The sequence below is a fragment of the Desmodus rotundus genome, chromosome 3 (assembly GCF_022682495.2).
Source record: "Desmodus rotundus isolate HL8 chromosome 3, HLdesRot8A.1, whole genome shotgun sequence".
NCBI lineage: Eukaryota > Metazoa > Chordata > Mammalia > Chiroptera > Phyllostomidae > Desmodus > Desmodus rotundus.
This window is the reverse complement of record NC_071389.1, coordinates 113,364,841-113,389,015: the sequence shown is the minus strand read 5'-3', so window position 1 is coordinate 113,389,015 and position 24,175 is coordinate 113,364,841. Positions and strand designations below refer to the sequence as shown.

General features: G+C 46.2%; 1 protein-coding gene across 12 annotated transcripts in view; it reads right to left on the bottom strand.

Annotated features, from left to right (window-relative positions):
• CACNA1C (calcium voltage-gated channel subunit alpha1 C) overlaps nucleotides 1-24,175 on the bottom strand; it is a 628,485-nt gene that overhangs the window by 118,685 nt on the left and 485,625 nt on the right. For all 12 annotated transcript variants that reach the window (XM_053920870.2, XM_053920869.2, XM_053920860.2 and 9 more), the window contains exons 11-13: nucleotides 19,082-19,108; nucleotides 10,406-10,566; nucleotides 8,957-9,182 (exon numbers count right to left, since the gene is read on the bottom strand). In XM_053920870.2, coding sequence (XP_053776845.1) covers nucleotides 8,957-9,182; nucleotides 10,406-10,566; nucleotides 19,082-19,108 — 414 coding nt within the window. The remainder of the gene's footprint in view (nucleotides 1-8,956; nucleotides 9,183-10,405; nucleotides 10,567-19,081; nucleotides 19,109-24,175) is intronic.

Here is a 24,175-nt window from a genome sequence, read left to right as displayed (position 1 = left end):
CTGGAATCATGAAATCCCAATCTCTGGTGCTGGGCCTCAAGTGATTCTCATGCAACCATTCCAACACCCGTCAGTCGCCTGGTGTTAGAAACCTGTTACTTCAGAGCATATTGGTGATGAGAATTTCCAGCTGTATCAGAAGGGAGTGTTCCGACGTGGAGATTAAGGTGGGAAGGGCAAGTGGACATGGTGTGTGGGTGGGAACAGGGTGGGGTGGTGGCAGGATCCCTCACACACACATACTTTGTCTAACAGTGAGGAGTGGCCATTTGAACCTCCTCTGCGTCATTTCTTTTCCTATAGCTTTCTTAACCTCATGGGTAGAATTCCTGGGATTGCTGGCTATTCCATTGCCAGACCACATGTCAAACTATTATGTAGCAAGAGAAGAGACTGCTGGTTGCCAGAGACAGGGGGTGGTGCTGGGTGGGCAGAATGGGTGAAAGGGGTCAAAAGGTACAAATTTTCAGTCAAAAAATAAATTAGTCTTGGGTATGCAATGTACAGCATGGTGACCGTAGTTAACAGCACTGTATTGCATATTTGGAAGTTGCTAAGAGGGTTAAGTCTTAGAAAGCCTCTCATCACAAAAAAATAAAATTTGTAACTCTGTGGTAACAGATGTTAACTAGATTTACTGCAGTGATCATTTCACAATACAGCAGTCCCCCCATATCCATGGGGGACACAGTCCAGGACCCCCAGTGGATGCCTGGAACCACAGACAGAACTGAACCCTGTATATGCTGTTTTTTCCTACACATAAGCAGACTTTGTGGCTTCTGTTTGGCATATCTGAATGCCAGCATCACTACTCTTGCACTTTGGGGACATCATTAAGTAAAATCAGGGTGACTTGAACACAACACTGTGATAGCATGACAGTCGATCTGATAATGAGACAGCTACTTAGTGACTGACAGGTGCTTGGGCTAAGGGATGCTTCACGTCATGGGCGGGACAGAGTGGGACTGCATGAGATTTCATCAGTCTCCTCAAAACAGTGTGCAATTTAAAACTTATGAATTGTTTATTTCTGGAATTTTCCACTTAATATTTTCAGACCGTGGTGGACCTCAGGCCATTGAAATAAAGAAACTGTGGATAAGAGGGACTACTGCATATACAGATGTCAAATCATTCTGTTGTACACCTGAAACTAATATGTCATATGTCCATTATAACTCAATTAAAAAAACAGAAAAAACTATTGTGTATCAATTTGCCCTACAGAAAATAGGGTTTCTATGTGTTTGAGACCCTTGGGGTAGGATTTCCAGAAGAGCACTGTGAACAAGCATGCGTCCCTCTTTGGGAAGAATTCCTGCCCCAAACTAAGGCCGCAGGCTTCAGGCACAAGGCCGCCTCTGTTGAAGAGGAACTGCTCCCAGATTCACTGACTCAGGAAAAACACCCTGCTAGTGAAAAACACCTGCCTGAACAGACGCTACGCGTTGAACCAGTCATGCAGGTGAGATGCGGTTAAGACAAATGGAGATCACGGTTGTTTATGCTGTTTTCTTTCAAACCCCTGTTGCTCCCCATTCAACAGGGGTGGGGTGGGCGTCTGCCCATGGCTGGTCTGCACCGGCACTTCAGTTCCGTTGGGCAGGATTAACAGAGCAGAGCTGGTGCCAGGGGCCTGGCATCATGAGGGTACCCAGCTTGTTGAACAGAAGGCTGCCCGTCCCTCTTGTGCACATGACTGAAGAGGTTTCATGTGCTCTCTAAAGACCGAGTCAAACGGATTGCTAAAGTGACATTGTGGCAAAGGATGCTCACAGGGCTCAGAGAAGTGCTGGGTTTGGGGCCAGGCATGCCTGAGCTGACAGCACAGTACAGTAGGGGCGCCTCATCGTCATTAATGTTGATGAAGTTTGGAGGGGCCAGGTGGCAGCCCCTGGGCAGGGTGACAGGAAACACCATTTAACAGCGCACCAGCAGCCCTGCAAATCCTCAGACACCGCCCCCTTAACGTCAGTCTGGTTTGTGATGGCTATTACAGCTACGGCCTGGCGGTCTGACGACGCCGCAGGTCTCAGTCACTCTCCTTTTAGACACATTAGCTGGTGGTCAACTGGAGAGGTTAAAAGCACATTTGCAATCAATGGAAGCTTTTATCCTAATTGATTAAACTATGAAATACACTCACGTACACACCAAAAAGGAAAGAGCTTTAGAGAAAAGTGAGCAGCTACAGAATAAAGTATTTCATGTCTCGGACCTTGTAGATCAGGGGTGTCAAAATCATTTTCACCAGGGCCACATTAGCCTCGCGGTTGTCTTCAAAGGGCTGAACGTAATTTTAGGACTTCATGAATATAACTCACTACTCTTTAACTAGGGGCAAGGAGCTTGGTGCTGCTGCTGGGTAAAAACAAGGTACCGGGAGGATAAAACAAGGTGGAGGGCCGGATTTGGCCCGCGGCCTTGTGTTTGCAACCTGTGTCATATAGGAATTGAGGAACTAAGCATCCTCTCTTCAGAATAACACACACGTGTATACACATGCAGAATTCTGGGACTCACAGCCCCAGAAGCATAAGCCGCCCAGTCATCCTCAGACAGTCCACCTGCACAGTGGTCCTTGGGGTTAACTTTTCCCTTCAGTCCTCCTGTGGCTCTTAATCACTTTCTCCAAAGTGTGTCTGCGGCCATGCCTGTTCCCCATCACACCTAGCCCACTGCTTTCTCCTTAACATAAGGTGCAGGTCAGGGCTTCTGCCCTGACAATGTTTTTGTTACCTAAATTCTTTTACTTGCTGACCTCAGCTTCCCCTCTGCCTTCCTGGGTTTAAGTTGCCACCATCTTTGTTCAGGGATACTTGTACCTCTGTCACTCTCTTGCTCGGAATCTGTCTCTTGTTTGAGTCCTCTGGGTATTCTCCCTTCTCTTCAACCATAGAAAGTGGCCTGAGCTTTCTTTGCTTGAACTGGAAATTTCATCGTGTGAGCCTTTCGCTGAAATAGCTCAGGGCCATGACCTTTTCATTCTAGGTATAGAGCAGTGCTTCAAGCTTGCTATAAAGACAGGTCTTCACAGTTAACAGTACCAATAGTTTTGGGTGCTTTGCAAATGCTCCACCCTACTTTGCCTCTGTTCTAGACAGGGTCATAACTAAATTTATATGTGTCCCAACTGTTCTTGTCCCGAGAGGAGAGGTAAAAAAGCAAAAACGCTCTTTGTGTTGGTGGCAGCGATCTATTGTTGGTAGAGTGTTTATAAAGCAAATTCCATGCAGCGAATCCATGTGGTACCGGCTTCTGTATACCACTGCCAAGAGTAGGGGTGGGAGGGAGGCAAGGGAGGAAGAATGTGGTCATGTGAGGTAACCCGGGGGACCAGACAGGTTCATCAGTGAGAAGCCCAGCCTTGCCCTTGCCTCTCCCTGCACCAGCCATAGGGACATCGGAGTGGTTGTATAAGGACCAATGCTTCAGGAAAAGTGGGCTCTGGACCCATCAGACACAATGGAGCCTGGCGGTATGATAGGAGGCTGACCTGAACATATGCTGGGCAAGGAGCCAAAACTGAGAATTCTAGACTCTTGTGGTCAGGGTCTGGGACAGCCTGGGGCTCAGGGCCAAATCTACCAGGATAGTTTTGGCTGACACTTGGCCTTGCCCCTCCACTCTGGGAGGAGACAAATTTTATGGGTTTCACTTTAGAGTCAAACCCTGCCTTGGATAACAAATTCAAAGGTCTTCCTTCTCTGTTTGCATTAGAGGACTTGGTCACACTGAGAACAGAACCTACACAGGAGAATGTGACCTGGTCATGCTGGCAAGGTAGTCTATTGCCTTAGGAGGCTGCTGCTCTAGCTACTCAGTGTCCCCTAGACAGCCCCTGTACCACATGTGTCAGGGTCAGGGAGGGAGTACATTAATGTCATCCTCACCTGTGCCTTATACCAGTCACCATCCCAGAAAAGGACCACCCTTCATGGAAACAGCCAGTGTGCAAGCCCTTGAGTCAGGGCTATGTTCTCCAGAGACCCTGGCCTGCGAACTGGGCAGATGTCTGATTTAGCTCTTTAATAACATCCCTTTGAGAGCTCTGATCCTCCGTGGGCCCTGAGCAGAGTGGGGGCTAGAGGTGGTAGGCAGGGCGGGGCAGCGTGGGGATGGATCTAAGGCCCTCAGCCTCATGCCAAGCCGGGAGAATCTGCAAAGGTGGTCACCGTTCACCAGTTAGTCTGTGCTGAGTCAGCCCAATTTCCCATTTCAGGGCCCGGGAAGGGGGCCGCAGGGGAAAAGTAAGAGAAAGAAAGGGAATTTAAGGTTTAAAAGGGAAACAGCAAAGGTGGCTGAAGGGATTGTGGTGCACTCAAAAACCAACTGTATAAAAAAAGGACATATCATTAGTATATTGGAATCACATCTAGATTTAATCTAACTGAATCTCTTCTTCCTTCCCCCATGTCAGACAGGGCTGACAAAGAGTAGACAGACGAGGCATCAAAACTCAGCAACATTTAGAGCTCCATCAAAGCAAGAAAAGAACCCAATCCAACAAGTGCCAAAGGCCCACTGGCATGGGTAATTTACCCAAAGACGACAGAGATCTTGGCCACGTTCATGCCTCTCTGTTCTCCCTGAGGATGGAATCTTGTCTTCCCTATTCTTTCCTATTCTGGAACTTCTCACCAATAGTACTATGAGTGCTCAATAATCAATTGGCTTATAGTCTAGTACAGGGTTCCTAGTCTTGTTTTTTTTAAAAAATGAAACCCATAGGATGATGACACTTGCATGCACAGTATATTTCCTAAGGCATTCTCAGATGTTCACAAAACACAAAAGATGTAAGCACGCTAATAATTCCTTTGCTGCATATGCCACATTCCTATTCATCCTATACCAGACTCCCTTCAGGTTGCATGGGTGAGTGGTACGCCCACCCTGTTCTTGTCTAGTCAGAAAAGCATTTGGGAAGGCAAGTGACCAAGAGGGAAGGTGTTATAAGAACAATATTGAATTTATTTGTGTTTATTTTTTAAAAAGGGAAACCACAAATTTTAATATTTTACCTCATAACAAATTATCTGCTATACACTGTTCAACTGCTCGGACATACTGTCATGTCATGACATCATGGGTGACAGCCCCTGGCCTGGAAAAGCATTCCCGGCTCTCAGGCCAAAGGCCTGGGTGCAGGAACGGCAGCTTGGAATTGTAGGATGGGATCCACGAATCCATGTCTACACTAAGCATTACAGCACTCTAAATAAACAGCTTGTCTTGAATCGGCACTACCACCCTTCTATACATACAGGTGTGTAGGAATTAATAAAATCCATATTAATTTCAACACTGCTGAATTCACAGTAGTTCTTTGTCATGTGTTTTCTCAGTCAGGAGTTATCAAAAGTACAATCTTAACATGGGTAGGGGCTACAGTACAGAGAAGAGAGTGGAACTGTACGAATCAAGGTTTCCAATTATATAAAAAGATTCATCTTTTTAGGCAAAAATGTGGACAAAGGACAGCAGCAGAAAATCAGGCCCGTGGTTCTCACCACAAGGCCACTGGACTATCAGCACGGAATCTCCAGTTGCTGGTCAAAATCTCTAGAGGTGAGGTCTTTAATGAGACCTCCTAATGACTTCAATTAAGTCTGAGAACCGCAATCACTGGTTCAGAATACACTGTGAAAAGCAGTAGTGAGACATCACAAAGTATGCTCTGGGAGGTTTTAAAAGAAGGAGAAATACATTTGTTTGATGGCAGGACCATGCGCAGATGATCCCCCTCAAGGGACTCCAGTGCCCATCCTGGTCCATATCGTAGGCATTTTCTTGGTCTCTGGGGTGTATTAGAGACAAGGTTCAGAGGGAGCATGGGATTCCTCTGCACAGTCAGTCTTTTTGTTGTTTTCCAAAAGCCCCCAGAGGGTGTGGAGGCTGGAAAACAGGAAGATGATGGCCTTTGCCAAAGTGCTTCCCATTAGATAATGAAATTATTCTGTTTATAGAGTTTATAGAGATCTGAAAATAACACTAATCTTTCTCATGGAGGGGCTACGGGAGGCTCTCTGATAAAGATAGATTTTAAAAAATAATCTTGACAATAGTTTCAGATTAGAAATAAATCGTTGATTAAAATAGAATGAATGTTAAATCTCTTCAAGATGCTATGTCAATCTCTAGGAGCAAAAATTCTTTTCTATAGGAATTTAAAAAACAAACAAACGAAAACCCCAAACATGGACTTTTGAGAATTATTTAAGAGGCACTAGAAACTCCAAATTAAAAATAGCTATCACCAGTCCCAGGAGGAGAAAGTAGAATCAGCAATTATCCAACAAGAAGAAGTAGTATGCTAAAAATCTCTTCAGTCCTGTCTCAGGGACACAGGCAACAAGACAGTTTAGCCATCAACTCTGCACAGAACCTGAAGCCGGGCAGAGAGATTTGCCTTTTAATCCCCGCTTTGCCCCTGAGCAGTGTGTGTGCCTTGTGTAACTGACTTCACTCTCTAAGCCACCGTTTCCTCATCTGCAAAATGAGAGCAATGACAAAGTAGTCTGTCCTCACCTTCTCTTACAGGTAGTTGTGAGGGTTATGGAGCAACTGCATGTGAGAGTTCAATCCCACTCCCTGGCATATAGACAGCGCTGTGCACATTAACAATGATTGTTTTTATAGTCCTACTACTTTCATTTTAAACCAAGAATTGTCTGTAATGCCAAGATATTCAGGACATTCATAAAGAGCTCTGTTATTGGGGGTGGTTGTCGTTCAAGAGTGCTAAACTTGTGGGTTTAAATTCTGCACATACTCTGAGTCCACTGTCTGATAGTAAACCTTCCCCAGGGGTGCTCTCCTGCTCCCAGTTCCCACAGCAGGGTTTGTATGACATGGTGGCTACAGAAAAGCAGAGAGTGTGTGTATGTAGACAACCATGTGCTCTTTTCTCCTTCTTCCTTCACCTAGTGACAACAATTATAATTAGAGTTATAACAGATGCTCTGGTTGTTGAGTGTCTCCTGTGCCTGGCACTGAAGTGAACACTTGAAACACGTTTTCCTACTTGACCCTCAACACCACCACTGGAACAAGTGTGTGTGGGCACAGTTGCTGAGAACACTTTGCAGAGAACAGTGATACCTTGGGATAATTCGTAGGCCCCCGACGACTCACTAAGCACAGTCAGAACACTCTGAGCAGGGTCTGCTTAACTCCAGGTCCCTGAATGGAAGATAACTGACCCCAGCCCCTTCTTCCAACACAATCCAAATGATGGTCTCAGTGCTCCTGTTCACAGTCAGGCCACAAAACAGAGACTCAACAGGAGAGGAGGCCTGTACCTCTGGGGGACAGTTTGACCACGCCCCCTTCCAGGTGTTTCTGACATGTCCCTCTAAGGTTGACCACAGACACAGTGACAAATATATATATACTGCAACTCAGATGTGTATCTACCTCAAAGATTTTTATGAAACAATGCATACATTCATGTGAGGCCTTCTGATGTTTTCTTATTCTATTTCATTCTTTCATGAAAAACAAGAACGTAGAGAAACTGGAACCTTTATACAACTGATGGGAATGTACAGTGGCCTAGTCTCTGAAAAATAGTTTGACGTTTCCTTAAAACCTTAAACAGGGTTATTAAATGACCTGGAAATTCCACTGCTGAGTATATACCCAAGAGAAATGCAAACATACATCCATACAACAACTTGAACATCAGTTATTCATAGCAGCATTACTCATAGTAGCCAAAACGTCAATCAAAACCAAATGTCCACCAACTGGGGAATGAATAAACAAAATGGGATATATACCCATCCAATGGAATGTTATTGAGCCACAGAAAGGAATGAACTACTGATCCATGCTGCAAAGTGGGGGAAACTTGAAACCACTATGCCAAATGAAAGAAGCCAGACACAAACACCAGGCCTTGCATAATTTCATGCAGACAGTTGTCTGGAACAGGCAAATCTATACTGCTTGCTGCTGGGAGGGAAGGTGGGGGAATGAGGAGTGGGTATGGGGTCTCCTTTTGGGGTGATGAAAATCTAACATTAGATGGTTGCAAAACTCTGAATACATATAAAAATAAATTGTACACTTTAAAGGGTGGATTTATTAGTATATGAATTATATCACAATACAGCTGTTTAAAAATGATGGCTGTGGCCCAATAAATGGATTTCATCATCCCATGATGAAACTTTGGGGTCACAACACAGTTGAAAATTATTATTCTAGAGCACACCTCCCACTGGCCGTGCCTGGCTCATTCCTGTCCTCTAGATGAGAATCCCTGCTTGACCTGGACAGTTAGGAAGACTGCAGTCGTTGGGTGGGCAGATGGACAGACAGATGGAGAGGGGTGAACGTGTGGAAGGAGGAATGAAAGCCATCTGTGCAACAATATCCATCACCCTTCTTCAGTTAAGGAATCTTGGCTGCACCTGCAGCATCACACGCCCAGCTAAAGACCGTGTTTCTATATCTCTCACCACTGGGTGGCCAAAAGAAAAGAGCTTTGGGTGAGATTTCTGGGAAGCACTGTTAGGAGCTGACTCAGTGGGATGGGTGTTCCCTTTGTCCACCCCTCCTTCTTCTTGCCTCACATTTGAACACGATGGCTCAATCTCCAGGAGCCATCTTGTGACCTAAGGGTGGAAGGCAGGCCTAAGGCTGACAAAGCAAAGAACAGGAGACTGGGTGCCGATGCCTTCTGGAAGCCACCTGGGCTGCCCACCTCTGGACTTCCTTCATGTGACTGAGCAAATCCCTAATTTGTTCACACCACAGTCTCTGGAATTAGCAAAGGAATTTCTAACTGATATGCCATCTAAATGAATCAAAGCTCCCCTTATTGTAGGTGAGCCGAGGACAGACCCATCTAGAAATAGCAGCTGCTCTCCCACCCAGGCCCTTCTGCCTCCCTGCCTTCTGCAAGAACTTCTCCCTGAGTCCTGTGTCTGAAGGAAAATACCTGGTGATTTTGAATATCCGCAGAAGCCGAACACATCTGAGCACAGAGATGCCCAAGGGAGACATGACCTTGGTCTCCACTAGGATGGTCTCCAGGATGCCCCCGCACACAATGAAGCAGTCAAAGCGGTTGAAGAGCGACACGAAGTAGGCCTGCAGGCCCAGGCTGTACATCTTCAGCAGCATCTCCGCGGTGAAAAGGGCCAGGAGGGCCTTGTTGGCTGTGTCTGGCAGGTTCAGGAGTGGGGTATGATCCAACAGGTGTGAGAGGAGGGAAAAGGGGGAGGAGGAGAAAGAAAACACAGTAATTATCACCACTGGAAAACGAAGAAACAAATTCTCCCTGCCCATCCCAGCCAGATGTTTCCCATTCACTGCCACCAAAACAGAAAAATTAGGGTCAAATCCACAAGAAAAGGCACCTAGTTACAATCACAACAAGTATTTATCAAGTATAGCAACCCCCCCCCTTATCCATAGGAGATACATTCCAAGACCCCAGTGGATGCCTGGAGCCATGGATAGTGCTGAACCCTGTATATACTTGTTTTTTCCTATATATATATATACTCTAACAGGGCGAGATGTCACCAAACTACTCAGTGTGCCATTTAAAAACTTATGAATTATTTATTAATGGAATTTCCCATTTAACATTTTCAGACCATGATTGACTACCGGTAAATGAAACTTTGGAAAGCTGAAGTGAGAATAAGGGTTGACTACAGTATCTACTACAAAGGCTTTGCATGACTTATTTTCTTTACTCCTCATAGCAGCTCTGTGAGGTAGGTATTATTGTCATTGAGCCCATTTTTCAGATATAAGAAGTAAACCAATAAGCCAAGGTGGGGAAGCCAGCCCATCCAAGTCTGGAATGCAGCCCGTGTCTGCTGGACTACCTGGGAGTGGTGCTGAGGCGCTGGCTAGTGAGTCCCTCTCCTAGGGCTCCAGGGAAGGGCATAGGCACTGACTATCCCTCCAGGACAGCTCCCAGTACTCAGGCCACTGCTATCTTTTCCTCTGTGTTTCGCTTACCTTGTCATCACATGTCCTGCTAGCCCACCTGGACTTACCTCCACATATACCTGGAAGCAACAGTAAAGACTGAAGTATGAAAAATCCATTCTGGGAGGTTGGCAGCCAAGGGTCTGAGATAGCCAAACAAGGTGTAGCATGTGTCCTTGTCACCTGGACCCAACAGTGACTGTTGGGGCAGGCAGATGGTGCGGACCCAGCCAGGTGAGCCACAGCCGTTTACAACAAGGTTGTGCATTGTCTTGTAGAGCTTGCAAGCTGCCAGGTCCTTGGTGTCCCTGGCACAACACCTGCTAAGAGCTGTGGCCACTGGCTGCTTTCCTATCTACCTTCTGCCTGTGCTGCCCCTCCCTGGGATTCAGAGCTGAGGTGGGTAGAGTGAACTGGGAGAGCGCTGGGGGCTGCCTCTCACCTTGCACTTCTGTGAGCCAGTGGGGCTGGTTGTAATGTTCTGAGGCAATGGTGAGCGTGTTGAGGAACACGAGGAAGATCACGAGCCAGTAGAAGACATTGGACTTGACCGCGGCACGACACTTTCTTCTGCAGAACCGATTCCACCGACGCCAGTAGCGACTAGAAAGGGGCGGGCAAGAAAAGGATGGGAGGGAGGTGGCTATGAAATTCAGATTTCTTGCAATCCAAAAGGCACCTTTCGCATCAACCACCTGTGGCTTCCTTTCGCATCTTAACTGACTTGGCCTCACTAGAGAGCAGCACAACCTGGCGCTGAGGGGATAAGCTTTCAAGCTAACTGGGTGCTGCCACTTAGCTCTGTGGCCTTGGGTTTGCCCCTGCTCCTCCCTAAGCTTCCATTCTGTCATCTGTGAAATGGGAGTAGGGCCAACCTCATGGGATTGTTGTGGGAATTGATGGCCCATATATGTGTCTGGCGTAAAGCTAAAGGTGGTCAAAAATGGAAAATATTTTATAATAATGGGATTGTTAAAAATAATACTGCAAGCACTAGCAGTATTATTACTGTAGTGAAGGTAGTATTAGGACTAATAATGTGTTGCCATGAAAAAAACCTCACATATGCTCGGTACCATATTAGGCGCTCTCATGCCTTCTCCCTAATTCTCTAAATAACTCTGTGAAGCAGGTGTTGTCCTGATTTTGAGGGAGAACAAACAAAGGGCCATGGAGGTTAAGTCCCATGGCCACAAGCACACAGTGGCAGCGGCCCCTTGGTCTTCTCCTGGTCCCCCATCTGTCATCCTTACTTTATGCTGCCTCATCTATAAAGTGTAAGGGCTGAGTATGGAGCAGAGGTCCTTTGCTTTTTGGAGATACAGAATCTGTTGAGAATATTTAGATCTTCTGTTCAAAAAAACGGGGGCACTCACACATACGCACAACTCTACATACAAGTACATGCAGCACGTAACCCTGCAAAGCTCAGCCCTGGTCCATACAATGTCCCCCTGGTCTCTCGGCTAGAGACTGCTGTCAGTGAGTCTTGACCCTGGCTGTGCATAGCATCACCTGGGAAAGGCTTAAAAGATGACCAAGAAACTCCACCTAACACCAAGTCCTAAGCCCAAACCAATTAAATCCGATTTTCTGGGGGCAAGGTACCTTTTAAATAGCAAAACAAACAAACAACCCCCCCCAAAACCCACTGGCATTTTTTAAAGTCCCACAGATGATTCTAGTGTGCAGTTGTGGCTGAGGACCATTAAGCTAGATGATCCCAAGAGAACAGACACATTTTGTAATTCTGAGGTGGAGGGATTTAAGGCTTATCCCTAATTTCATCCTCGTGTTGCAGAGAAAATACATTTGTTAACTCTCTTGACCAAACATTTAACGTGTCCACACTGCGCAAAAGGCGGATGGGTAGGGATGCCAGAGCCACGCTTAGGAAGGAGGTGAGGGGCCATGCTGAGGACTTTGATAGGGAGAATGAATGGCAGGATGAGTATGATTTTAGAAAACCAAACAACTAACAAAAACAACCACTCTGTCAACTTACAGATGAGGAACAGAATGAAGGGTGCTCTGTCAGACACCCAGGTTGAAGAGCATGAAGGCGGTAGGTGTATGCATGGAGAAAAGGACGCTGAGTTGACACCAATTTTGGAGGCAAAATCAACAGTCCTTTGGATGTGCAGGGAGAGAGAGAAGGGTATGGAAGGGACAGCCCAAACGTCTAGTGGGGTGATTTGGAAGGGTGGCCCGTCTAAGCAGTACAGGTGCAGATAAGGAGAAGCAGTGCTCTGGGCAGAGAGGCTGCTCTGAGGAGAAAGTGGGGTGCTCAGCTTAGGAAATACACTTGAGGTGCTGGCAGGTCCTTTGTAGAGAGACCCACCAGGCAGTTGCAGATAGGGAGAAATAAAGGATTGGGTAATAAAGAAGGCATGGTGGGGGGCGGGGACAAAGACTCTTAGAGCAATTGTCCAGGAACATCTGTATTCACATCTGTACTCTAGGTCTCCAGGCCGTTTATGGAGCCCTTCACTCATCCCAAATTGCTTCTTGGGATAGCTTGACTTCATCTATATTTCTACCTGCTGTCCACGGAAAATCCTGTTAGCAAACCTTAGTGAAAATCTGTAATGAGATGAGAGAAGTGGGGAGTACATCCATGAAGGGTACAGCTTCCTCAGAACTGCAGGGAGAGCTCTGTTTTGGGCTTGCAGAGCAGGGAAGGGTTAATTGGGTGGTGTGCTAACCTGACCCCTGCATCACTGTGGCATTGGAACGCCCTCTCCAGTGAGTGCCAAACCTTTGTAGGGGATACTTACCTGCTACCTAGGGGAAAGTCACCACAAACAGAAGAAATGCCTCAGGGTCAGAAAATAAGAGCTTCCAATGCACTTAGGGAGGCTTCCATCCTCCACACATACTGCCCTGGGTAAGAGTGAGGACCTGAGATGGTGGAGGGAGGGGTAGGGGAAGGGGACGGGAGTCCCAGGTGGCTGGTCCTTAGTGAGCAGCGACTTCTGGAGGTGGCCAGACCTCGGTCCTGAGGAGTCTTATCTTGCCGGGGCAGGACTCTGCTTCTATCCTGTTACTGCGGTTATTAACATTGTAGGGGAAGTTGGTAACACCATTTTCTATCCTGAAAAATGAATTTGCAGGACAAACTCATATCTGACCTTAAGAAGCTTACATTGTAGTTTCAAAATACGCTTTAAGTAGATACAATGTCATGTTACAGAAATCACTGACACTTGTCATTCGGAGTCCAAAGGGATCAAGTTTGCCTTCTGTCACAGTACGTAGGAACCGACTTGGAGTCAGTTTAGTGCCGAGAACTTAGATTAAGCTCCTCTTCCCCGAAGTGTGGGGCAGTGGCTGCAGGGTCCCACCCCCTGGGTCTGGAACGGCTCTGCTCAAGCCCCTGCAGGAGTGGCTATCAGACAGGGTAGGATTCCTGTCGTGCTGCTCCTGTGCACAGCCATTCGGGAGAGTCACGTGGGTTTGAGCTGCGGTGGGGGTGGGGGTAATTACTACCCCAAGAAAGTATTTAAAGATAATTATACACCTCCCACTCTTCAAAATATAGCTTTGCTTGAGAACTGGTTTCCTGGCAACGCTTCCTACTGTATAATAAATATAACGGTTTATTAGAATGTATAAATTTATTTGTGTTTACATATGCATGGAGGATATAGAAATTAAATGATAAAATAGGGAGGAGAAATGTGCTTGCTGTTCACATTCCCTTCACACTAACTGGAAAAGTCACTTACCCTAGAAATAGAACTTCCCATATGCACACATAGGGGAGAAGGATGGCTATGAATGTGTCTAACCCACTTCTTCTACATCGTTGCATTCAATAGGAAATTTCTTCTCACTCACCCCAGGTCCTCTTACCTCTTTCCAATACTGGGCCCTGGTCTTGCCTTTCCACCTACAGGGGCTGTCCCCCCAGGGTGCAGGACCTCCCCCTGCTATGTCCTGTCCATCCCAGCTTCCCCACCATGCACTTTTCTAGTCTTCCCAGACTCAGAATTACTGTCACACTATCTCTCTGCCTTATTAATTTAGTTACACATAAAAGAAATACTTACTAAACACTTACCATGGGCTAGGTACTAGATATTCAACAGTTAACATGGTAGACATGGCCTTTGTCTGCATAAAACTCATGTGCGTGATACAGACCACTAATCGAACAATCCAAGAGCAGGCTGAGGGCCAAGGTGGGCTTGGCAGAGCACATCAGAGGGTGTCCTAGTTGGTCATGGAGGAGCCAGAAAACGTCCCCCAGAGGAAAGAGCTTCCCAGTTATTCTTTACTGTATATATCTGCAATGAGGTCATAAGGTCCATGAGGGAAAGGGACCGTGTCCAGTGCAGGCCATCTCAAATGGTAAGGACACTTGCTGACAGGCTGGCAGAGCAGTGGGGACAAACCACACAAATTTGGAGACAAGTTTTGAGAGCCCTGGGCCTCTTGTGATCCGGGGATGAGGGTGGGTATGAGGAGGCACAGTGCTCCAAAAAGAGTTTGCTTGGCATACAATTTTTGACAGTCACCTAAAATGGTAGTGGACACTTCAGGGTAATTCTAGTGGCTATAGAACTGTGAACAAGCAACACAGAAAATCATTAAATTTAATTATTTTGTATATAGGTAACTTAAAAATGGACTATAGAGCCCTGGCCAGTGTGGCTCAGCTGGCTGGCCTTTGTCCTGCAAACTGGAAGGTTGTGGGTTCAATTCCCAGTCAGGGCACATGCCTGGGTTGCAGTTTGGTTCCCAGTCAGGGCTGAATAAGAAAGGCAACCAATCAATGTCTCTCTCTCACATTGATGTTCCCTCCCTATTTTTCTCCCTCTCTTCCTCTCTTTAAAATCAATAAGCAAGTCCTTGGGTGAGGACAAACAAACCAACAAACAAACAAGTAAATAAAAATGGACTATTAGAGATTGGGGCAAATCTGGATGCACTGTTTCTCATGGGAGAGCAAAAGTAAAGGGATCCTTGGAGGTACATTTAAATGAATACGGGGCAAGATAGTCCTCCAAAATTTTAGAACCCTGTGGGATTCACTTCAGGATTCTGTAAAATAGAGATCTGGAAACCTCAACAGGTTATCTGATTAATCCTTTCAGGTTGCATAATACTTTCAGAATCATTTGTTCGCTGTGTAAATCCTATTGTGGCCCTGGCTGTGTGGCTCACTGGATTGAGTTCCAGGCTGCAAACCAAGAGGTCTCCAGTTAGATTCCCAGTCAGGGCACATGCCTGGGTTGCAGGCCAGGTCCCCAGTTGGGGGTGCATGAGAGGCAACCACACATCGATGTTTCTCTCCCTTCCTCTCTCACTAAAAATAAATAAATAAAATCTTTAAAAAAATAATAAATCCTATTCTGAACAGTGAGCCCCAAATGTTGCAAAATCCCTTATTGTACCTAATTCCTGATACTCTAAGTTACTAATTTGCAGAATTTTCCCAAAAGGTCTGTTCTAGTATTTCTTTTAAATAAACTGTAATTTTGCATATAGAATAGGCCAGTTTGAAGCTCAAATTTTATTTTCCATTGTTAAACTGAGCAAATGATCAGGAATACTTTGATTTCTTTTTTAAATTTAAATTTTAGATTCCTTGAAGGGGGGAGTAAAACACTGTTTACAAGGTTATTTCTGAGTTGCAAAAATTCTCCTCCTGCACCAACCCTGCCCCTACCCCCCCCACCCCCTGCATTAACTAACCTTGCTTTTCTCCTGTGTTCTCATTCTATCTTGGCTGCCACAATCAGACATGAGAAAGTACAAGGACAGATTTTTCTTGAACCTGTAGTGGAAACCTTAGCATCACACAAAAACTGTCCCCAGTCCACTTGGACAATTTTGATGCCATTTTCAATCCATTGACAGCCTTTGATATTTCCTAAACAGACACCATCCGTGGGCCAAAGAATCTAGACTGGAAGGCCACCCTGTGATATCTGCTCAGACCCTTTATGGCCACACTGTCTGGTGCAGTGACCACTAGCCACATGTGGCTATTGAGCACTTGAAATGTGGCCACTCCAAGTAAGACATGAAAGAAGCATAAAATACACAATAGATTTCAAAGATTTAGTATGAAAAGCTAAATGTAAAATATCCCAATAATTTTTATGTTAATTACAAGTTGAAATGATGTTTTAGAAACAGTGGGTTAAATTTATTAATTTCACCTGTTTCATTTTATTTTTTAACATAGCTACTAGAAAAATGTAAAAAGTACACTTGTGGTTCATGTTATATTTGCATGCAGCAGAACTGCCGTAGAGCTTCCACCCCAAGTCCAGGGTGCAAGAGCTAAGCAGAAACAGACCTCATCAGTAGGAAGGCACAGTAGTTAGCAGCGCGGGTCCTGGGTGTGGGTGCTGGCTGACTCGCCATATAGGAGCCATGCGGCCCCAGCCTCTCTCAGCCTCAGTAGCCTCATCTAAAAAGGCGTTCAATGACAGTGCCAACCTACCAGTGATAAGTCTGCTGGGAATAAAAAGTCTCCTCACTGCATTTCCCTTGTATCTTGAATAGAAGCTGCAAAGGGAGAACCTCTCCCAGAAGTCAAATAGCTGGTATCCAGGGGGTTAAGTATATAGCAGGTCGAGCCAAGTCTCAAAGCTGAACAGAGTCGGAAGTTTAGGGGGCCACTGTTCTTTCCTTTTTTCAAAAGCACAGGTTTCATCACGAATCACTATATAAAAAATGTTCCCAGAGCCTCCTGAGCGATTTCTCATTAGACCAAGTCTATACAAATACGAAATTTCTCTCCCATCCTCCAGATCATGTTGACTCATTCCTTAACTCATTCATTTGTTCATTTATGGTTCACTCATTTGCATGTAATGAGAATGATATTTTAGAAATATTTTCAAATGTATTTTTGTCCTTTTATTCTTACTCTATATGTGGGGTCTTTGGAATTTTCAGAAGCACAAAATGCTTTCTCAGCTTTGCTGTCAAATTAGATATTTTGTTTGAGTATGTGTCAAGATTCATTCATTCATTCACTCATTCATTGACTCAACAAATACAGGGGTGGGCAAAAGTAAGTTTACAATTGTGAGTACACAAAACAGCTTATTCTTGTATTATTATTAATTATTGCATTATTTTCCATACAAACAACTGTAAATATACTTTTGCCCACCCTACATTTATTCAGTCCCTGTTATGATCCAGCCACATCCCCAGATATGGGAGATAAAGCTGCAAAATCCAAGCATTATTATCATAGGAAAAGGACATTTACATTTCTAGGGCTCTCTTTCATGTAATAAGAGCGAGGCCTGGTATACTTGGCCCTATATATATATTTTTTTATGTAAAGCAGGTCTTAAGAGAAAGACGAAGGAGAGAAAAGCCAGCACTGTCCAGTTCCAGTGGAAATATGGGAGAAAGAAGGGTCAGAATTGGAGGAGGAATCAGACACCGGAGTCCTGGGGGTCCAGCCTCAAGGGCTTAGAGAAGTCTGCTTTTGAAACACACAGGAGACCCCAGGAGGCCCAGGGATGGTGGGGCCAGTTGGTAGCCTATACTGGGTGCATATAGAGGGTCTGCAGAACCCTGAGAGAATGCCAGCTGTTTGCTTAGAGCTCTATCTAGGCCGGTGCAGAGATAGTGGTGGGAGGCAGGGAGGCAGGTAGGTAGGTGAGCCTGCTTACTGTTCCAGGTTCCCCACAGCTCGTTCATGGAGTGTGTGGGACCCAGAAGGAGATCTGTGCACTCGCATGGGGTGTGAGGTGCTTATGTCAGTGGGCCAACAGAGCTTGGGGGTCAGAGAACAGAGGTGGAGACTTCAAGGTCAGATGCAAATATGGTGGGGGGGCATGGGTTCCAGTGGTGGATGCCCAAACCAGATGAACCTGCTGTGCCTCAGCAGGAAGCAGTTCAGAGGGCAGTTCAGACTAGCTACTGCACAGCAGAGATAAGCAGAGGACTCAGGGGCATTCCAGGACCAGTCCTCCCCAAGCCCTGTTCACCTCCTGGGGTTTCGAAGTCCCCTGCCCCCATGCATCCAGATTGCAGGCTGGAGAGGAGCTGGGAAAAAGGAAATATGACAGACTGAATGCTTTTACCTTAAGGGACTATTTAAATTACAGCATTGGGTTACATTTACCCAGCTGGACTAAAACTCAGTGTTATTTATGCTCCAGCTACATAGTAGGTAAAGCCAGGGAAGCAAGAATAGATCAATTAAAAGACATAAGCCATCGATGTTTTTTGGTGTGTACAAATTTCATGGGAGTAAACACAATCTCCCCATATCCATCCATTCATCCATTCAACACACAGGTACAAAGAAGCAGCCTACCACTGGCCAGGCACTAGTAGACTCTCTCAAAGTAATACCTCTGGGGTACGCAGAGTCTATTGAGGGAAACAGGCTTGTGAGCCAATAATTAGTATGTAGTATGGTAAGTGCTATTATATTAGTAGGAGCAAAGCACTATGGGAATTGGAGGGAGGTGAGTAACCTCCCCTGGGGAGTTTGCAGAACATATCATTGATGTGGTAACATTTGAGGTTCTTAACAAAATCTGAGTTCTACAGAAGACATGGGGACACAGTGATTCAGGTAAAAGGCTCCAGGCAAAGGCCCTGATGTACGACAGGACAGGGAACATTCCAGTAAATGCAAGTTCCATGTGGTTGGAACCAAGGGTAGGTGCAGGGAAGTGTGGGAAGTGAGGCAGAAAGGCAGAGGGGGCTGAAGAGCATAGACCCTGTGGAAGGTTCTGAAGCCCAGCAGTGTGGTGATCCTGGGTGCTTTCCATAACCCTTAACGTTCGTATCTCACCGTGTCCATGAACATGAAGTAGTCAGGAAGATTAGCAAGCATCCACATTACATTTATTTCACCTGGACTTCAACTTACAAGGTAGGGAGATATTCTAGGTCTCACAGCTTTGGGATGTGCTACCAAAAAGACTGACAAAAATAATTCAATAAATATCAATCCCTGGGTTATTTGCTTGATGTGACCCAAAAAATCTCTTCTTGACAGCCACACAAAAGAAAGCAGTTACGTCCTTTGAAGAACACCCCTAACTCTACCGCCCACCTGGTGGGGTGGCTGAGATAGAGCTGATGATGAGCAGAAGGAAAGAAGAGAAGCATGTATCTCACTTACCTGAACTTCGACTTGGAGATCCGGTGGCTGAAAGAGGAAAAGGAGACATTAGCAACCATTTTAAAGATGTTCAGCAATGCCAGAGAAGTTTGATGTCCCCTGATGACTATATATGGGCACTGGATGGATGTGTGCTGTGACTTAGAACAATGCTGGAGAGAGAGAACCCTATTTGTCAGCATCTTCTCATGTGTTCGTGCATTTGAATGTAAAAATGGAGGATTGGCCCTGCTGAGAAGTCTACCAATCTAGTGTCTTCTAAGTGGAGAGGGAGAGCCGAGCCCATGTTCTGATGACCAGAGTCTACCATGAGGTTCTATGAGGTCAGGTTAGGCAACCTTGAGAGGAGCCATAGAGGACAGGGAGGCTGGATCCCACCAGCCAGAAGCCACAGGGAGAAACCCATCAGCACACACCCCACCACTGTCTGAGCAGAAGCGTGGCCAATGCTTGGTTCAAGGTGAAGATGAGCAAAAGGAGTCAGCAGGAAACAGAAAGGCCACTACTGTCCTGGCCTGAGGGCAGCAAACTGGGCCTAAAGGAATAGCCACAGGCCCTGGGGAGAAACCCAGCACGCGAACAGTCATGTGTCGCCCAGAAGACCCTGGGGGACTTTGGGACAGGAGCACAGGACAGGTGTGCTGGTGGCAGATTTGAAAGTCAGTGTATGGGGGAGGGTCCACTGAAAGGTGAAACCTTCAAGGAGGCCCTGAGACAACCCAGTTCCCATAGAAGAACTAGGAGAGTCCAGGGGAGGCTGGATAGAGTCGGGTGGGGAGAAAAGGGAGGGAAGGAGAGAGGAAGGAAGGGAAACAGATAGGCAGAGAGAGAGAGAGGAGAGTGCAGGCACATGAGACAAAACACTGAAGGTCATGTGTCAGAAAGGCTGGGTGCAGAGGGAGGAAACACTGCAGAGGTTACAGGTGGACACACAGAAAGGTGCAGAATGCAAGTCGGAGGTGGAAAAAGTGATGGAGATGGCAGCAGAGAGACAAAAAGATGCCGAGAGAAAAAAGGAACAGGGACTTGGGAGGCAACTGCTGCAAGCCTGTGTCATCCCAGCTCAGCACAAAGTAAGCTCTGCCGCATAGCAAGAAAACAACCCCTCTCATTGTTTTTTATTAAAAAAATTAGACCAGAAGATGTGACAGGTGGCAAAGCCATCGAGCATGAGATAATTATATCTCTGGGGCACTGAGGATCTGAGCCAAGTGCCTTTACTGCTCTGAACCGTTAGCTAATAACCTTTTCCCGCCTCCAAAGACTGCCTGCCAGGGCTGGAGGGTTTAATCACATGTTAACAAAGCGTGTGGGAGGGGGACAGGGAGCCAGGGCAGCATTTTATTTAGAGCCACAGTTTAATGGGGAAACAAATGTTTTCCAGGTGCTAATTGGGTGGTGGGAAGTCAGGGGAGTTGGGGTGCTCCGTTCTGCAGCAGGTCTGCTCTGGGCTTGCTTTTGGGCAGCTCACACTGCTGGGTGTAAACACAAGCCAATACGGATGATCATGATCTCTATGCGTCTGTCTGCAGAGCCTGGCCTGGCCCTCAGCCTTCTCTCAATGACTCTCTCCGAGGGACCCTCCAGTGCGGACCACTGGCCCTTCCCCATAAGGCTCTCTCTCTCTCTCAGTCCAGATGAATCATAAGAAAAGGGGGTTGTCCAAAACTACCACACAGGGAAACTGAAATCTGCATGTTCATATCTCCCAAAGAAATGACTCTGAAAGGTGGGTGCACGGAAAGATCAGGACAAGAGGTGACTGACAGAAGTGAGGACCGACCAGGGCTGAGTTTAAGCATGGTCATCAGCTAAGGGCCCTTACTGGGCATTCTGGCACATTCTAAAGAGGAGGAAATGGAGCATAACTTCCTTTTCCACTTAGTTATAAGTCCTGATGTATAACTCTGTTTACCACACTTGAAGAGTGATTTTTGTTGTTGCTAGTCTCAGGGACTGTGAGCTCAATTTTAGATTTTTTGAGTCTGAAACATTTGTCCCTTTTTAAGTACCATATTACTTAAGCACTTGAGGAGGGGGAGGGTACTCTTCAAGTGGCATGTCTCTGGAGGCAAAGGAAAACCCTGGCCCTTGGAGAGTGGAGGTTAGAAGTCTCGTAAACCTCAAGTGCCCAATTCCTCATTCTCCCTGTACAGGAATTCAACTTCATGAAAACAGAGGACCCCACTGCTCTGCAGCCCTGCACCTCCTGGGGGGTAACCACTGGCTCAGGGTTTGCAAAGCTGGTCACATTGGTCTCCTGTGTGAGTCAGCAAGCCGGGGAGCAGGTGGGTGCCTTGTGTCAGAGCACCACTCCACACCCTGGGCTCTTTCACATGTGGTAAATGCTTCCTCCTACTGAACAGTCGAGGCTTCCAGCTTCTGCAAACCCCAATGAGGCAGGCACAGCTTGCTCAGGCTTACTGGCTTTTCTCATCATATCTTTTCTATTCTATTCTGTTCTATTCTATTCTATTCCATTCTATTCTGTTCTATTCTGTTCTGCTCTGTTCTGTTCTATTCTATTCTATTCTACCCTACCCTATCTTGTTCTATCCTATCCCATCCTATTCTAAGAGCCCAACAAGTGGGTTCTTAAAGAGCAGGGAGGTGGAGAAAGTTCATGTTTACCACATAAGACCATCAAAATAGTTCCACTGGGTTGGGCCTGGAGTTCATCCAATCCAATATATTTTCTCTGCCCAGGCCTCCAGGCCAAACCTTCCAGGAAACAAGATTTTCTTTGACATGAAGGTTCAAAATTAGAGAAAAACCCAAAACTCTTTTTTGTTTTGTTTTGTCACTCAATTTGCATTTGTCATTTTTTGACAAATATTTGGCAGCTCTTTACATTTTCAACTTCTCTCCCTTCCTAGAGCAACAAACACCGTATGTTTACTACCTGCTATGGAAAGTAGCATTTGCCTGAATTGTCCCAATTTGCCTTCAACATAAATCAGATGGCAGTGGAGTCACCATGCAGGCTGACACACGTCCAACTGAGCCTCCTAGACTCCACAGGGGCAACGCCGCCCACAGCTGTTATTACTAGGAGGTCAAACCTGGCCCTTGCTGCTGCAGAGCACTGCTTCAAGCGACTAGGTACTGAACTCAGTTGTTCCACATTTCTGGCCAGAGTCTCCTCCATCAGCCCTCCTGCTCTTTCACTGGACCCAGTCGTTGCCCTCACTGGGCCCTCCCAATCACATCACTCACTCTCTGCCCAGGCTCGCAGGCTAATGCCAAGCCTGACCTCCAGGTCTCAGCCTGGCCCCAGTCACGTCCATGCTGCCCTCTATCCCACACAGACTCCCACGCTGCCTGGGGCCTTCTGCTGGGCCTACTTGACAAACCCCATCCTGGTTCACACCACTGTCTGTTTTTAGTGCTTCCAGGCTATAGAGCCTGCCAAAAAATATGTCAAATTGTTCTGCAGGCTGACTCCACATTTACAATGTCAGTCTCCATTGTGGCTTCAGCACTGCTCAGCAATCTGTGGCCTCACTAGTTTGGCGACTCACTAGTTTGAATCTCCTGTACTGTCTTTCAGGTTCCTAGGACATCTAACCCTCACTTTCTGTGATGAGATGACAGATTATTTGGTATGACTCCCATCATTGACTCTTTTCAGCAGACCCTATTTCTGATTCTATATTCTTCAGAGAACTGTAGGCTTCAAGAGCTGGGAAGGACCCTTAGATACCACTGAATCTATGGTTTGCAATTTATCAAGTGGTAGAATACTTTACTCATACAAAATCTTACATGGAAGCCCAATGTGTAAAAGAGGTAAAAGTGGTCTCCTTCTGTAGTTGCACCACAGACAGTTCCAGGAATCCTAGGCCTCTGCTGAGAGCACCTTCCTTTCCCAGAGCACCAGATTGAGATGAAGAGCAGAAGTGCTCTGGTCGATTAGTTAGCACTAGACCTTAGGACCCCTGATGCCAGGTCTCCTTTTCCACTTGCAATTAGTCCGAGGGTAAATGAGCTCCTTCTTCCTGTGTGAATCCAGTTTCTCCAACTCTGCCCTTGAAGTCAACTCCACACGACCCAATTCTTAAGCAGTTTCTTTCCCCAGAAGACCTCATTTCCATTCCAGAGCCTTTAGCTCCTCCCTTTGCATAGACTTCTTTTTTGACTTAAAGATCACCCCAGTCTTTACTCTCATGAAAACAAGCCTCTTCTTTCTACACTCCTTTTTCCTCTCTCCCTCCTAGGCCCTGTTTGTGCTGGCTCATTTCCATACCCTCTCCTTTCCTGCGACTCCAGCTTCTACGGCCAAGTCTTTAGAGTACAGCTCCAGAACACACAGAACCCCCTCTGCTCCGTCCACACAGGGGACTCTGGCCTGAGCCAGTGTCATCTCACACCTCGGTGACTGCTCTGAGGCCGCTTCACCGGGAGCTTGCTTCCCTCCTGGCCTCATTCCTTCTTATTCTTTTCATAACATCAAAGTGATCCCTCGAGAATGCAAAACTAACCGAATCAACCAGCTCCACATTCCATGATTTCTCACAGTCCTGTGACAAGAACAAGATCATCAAGGGCTCTACCAGGCCCTGCTCCATCTCCAGCCTTGGCTCTCCAGTCTCTACTTATGTCACACTGGCCAAATTGGCCTTCTCTCTGTTCTTCCGCTCAAGGGCCTTGAAATGCACTGTTGCCTCTGATTGGAACATTCTTCCTTATTCTTCACCTCAGTGATGTATGTTCAATCCTTCAGTTCTCAGCTGAAGTTTTATTTCTCCACAGGAGCTATTCCTAACCTGCCAGTCTAAATCAGGTCCCTGCCTTGGTCATTAACCCCACATTACAGTTACTTTTTCTTCTTAACACTCACCCCAATTTTTATGTACTTATGAATGACAGTGTCATACCAGATTGTGAGCTTTAGTGAGGGTGTCAATTTGCTCTGCTGCTCAGTACCTCCTTCGCCTAGCTCCAATCTGGGCACACTACTGACTGAGTGTACAAATAGGGAGCTGTGTCTTGAAATTCTTCCTCCCATGGTTTCCAAGCAAGTACTGCTGTCGGTTCCCCTAACACCTCTTCGCCTGTTTCATTTACTTGTTCTGATTCTTTCTTCTGTGTGTC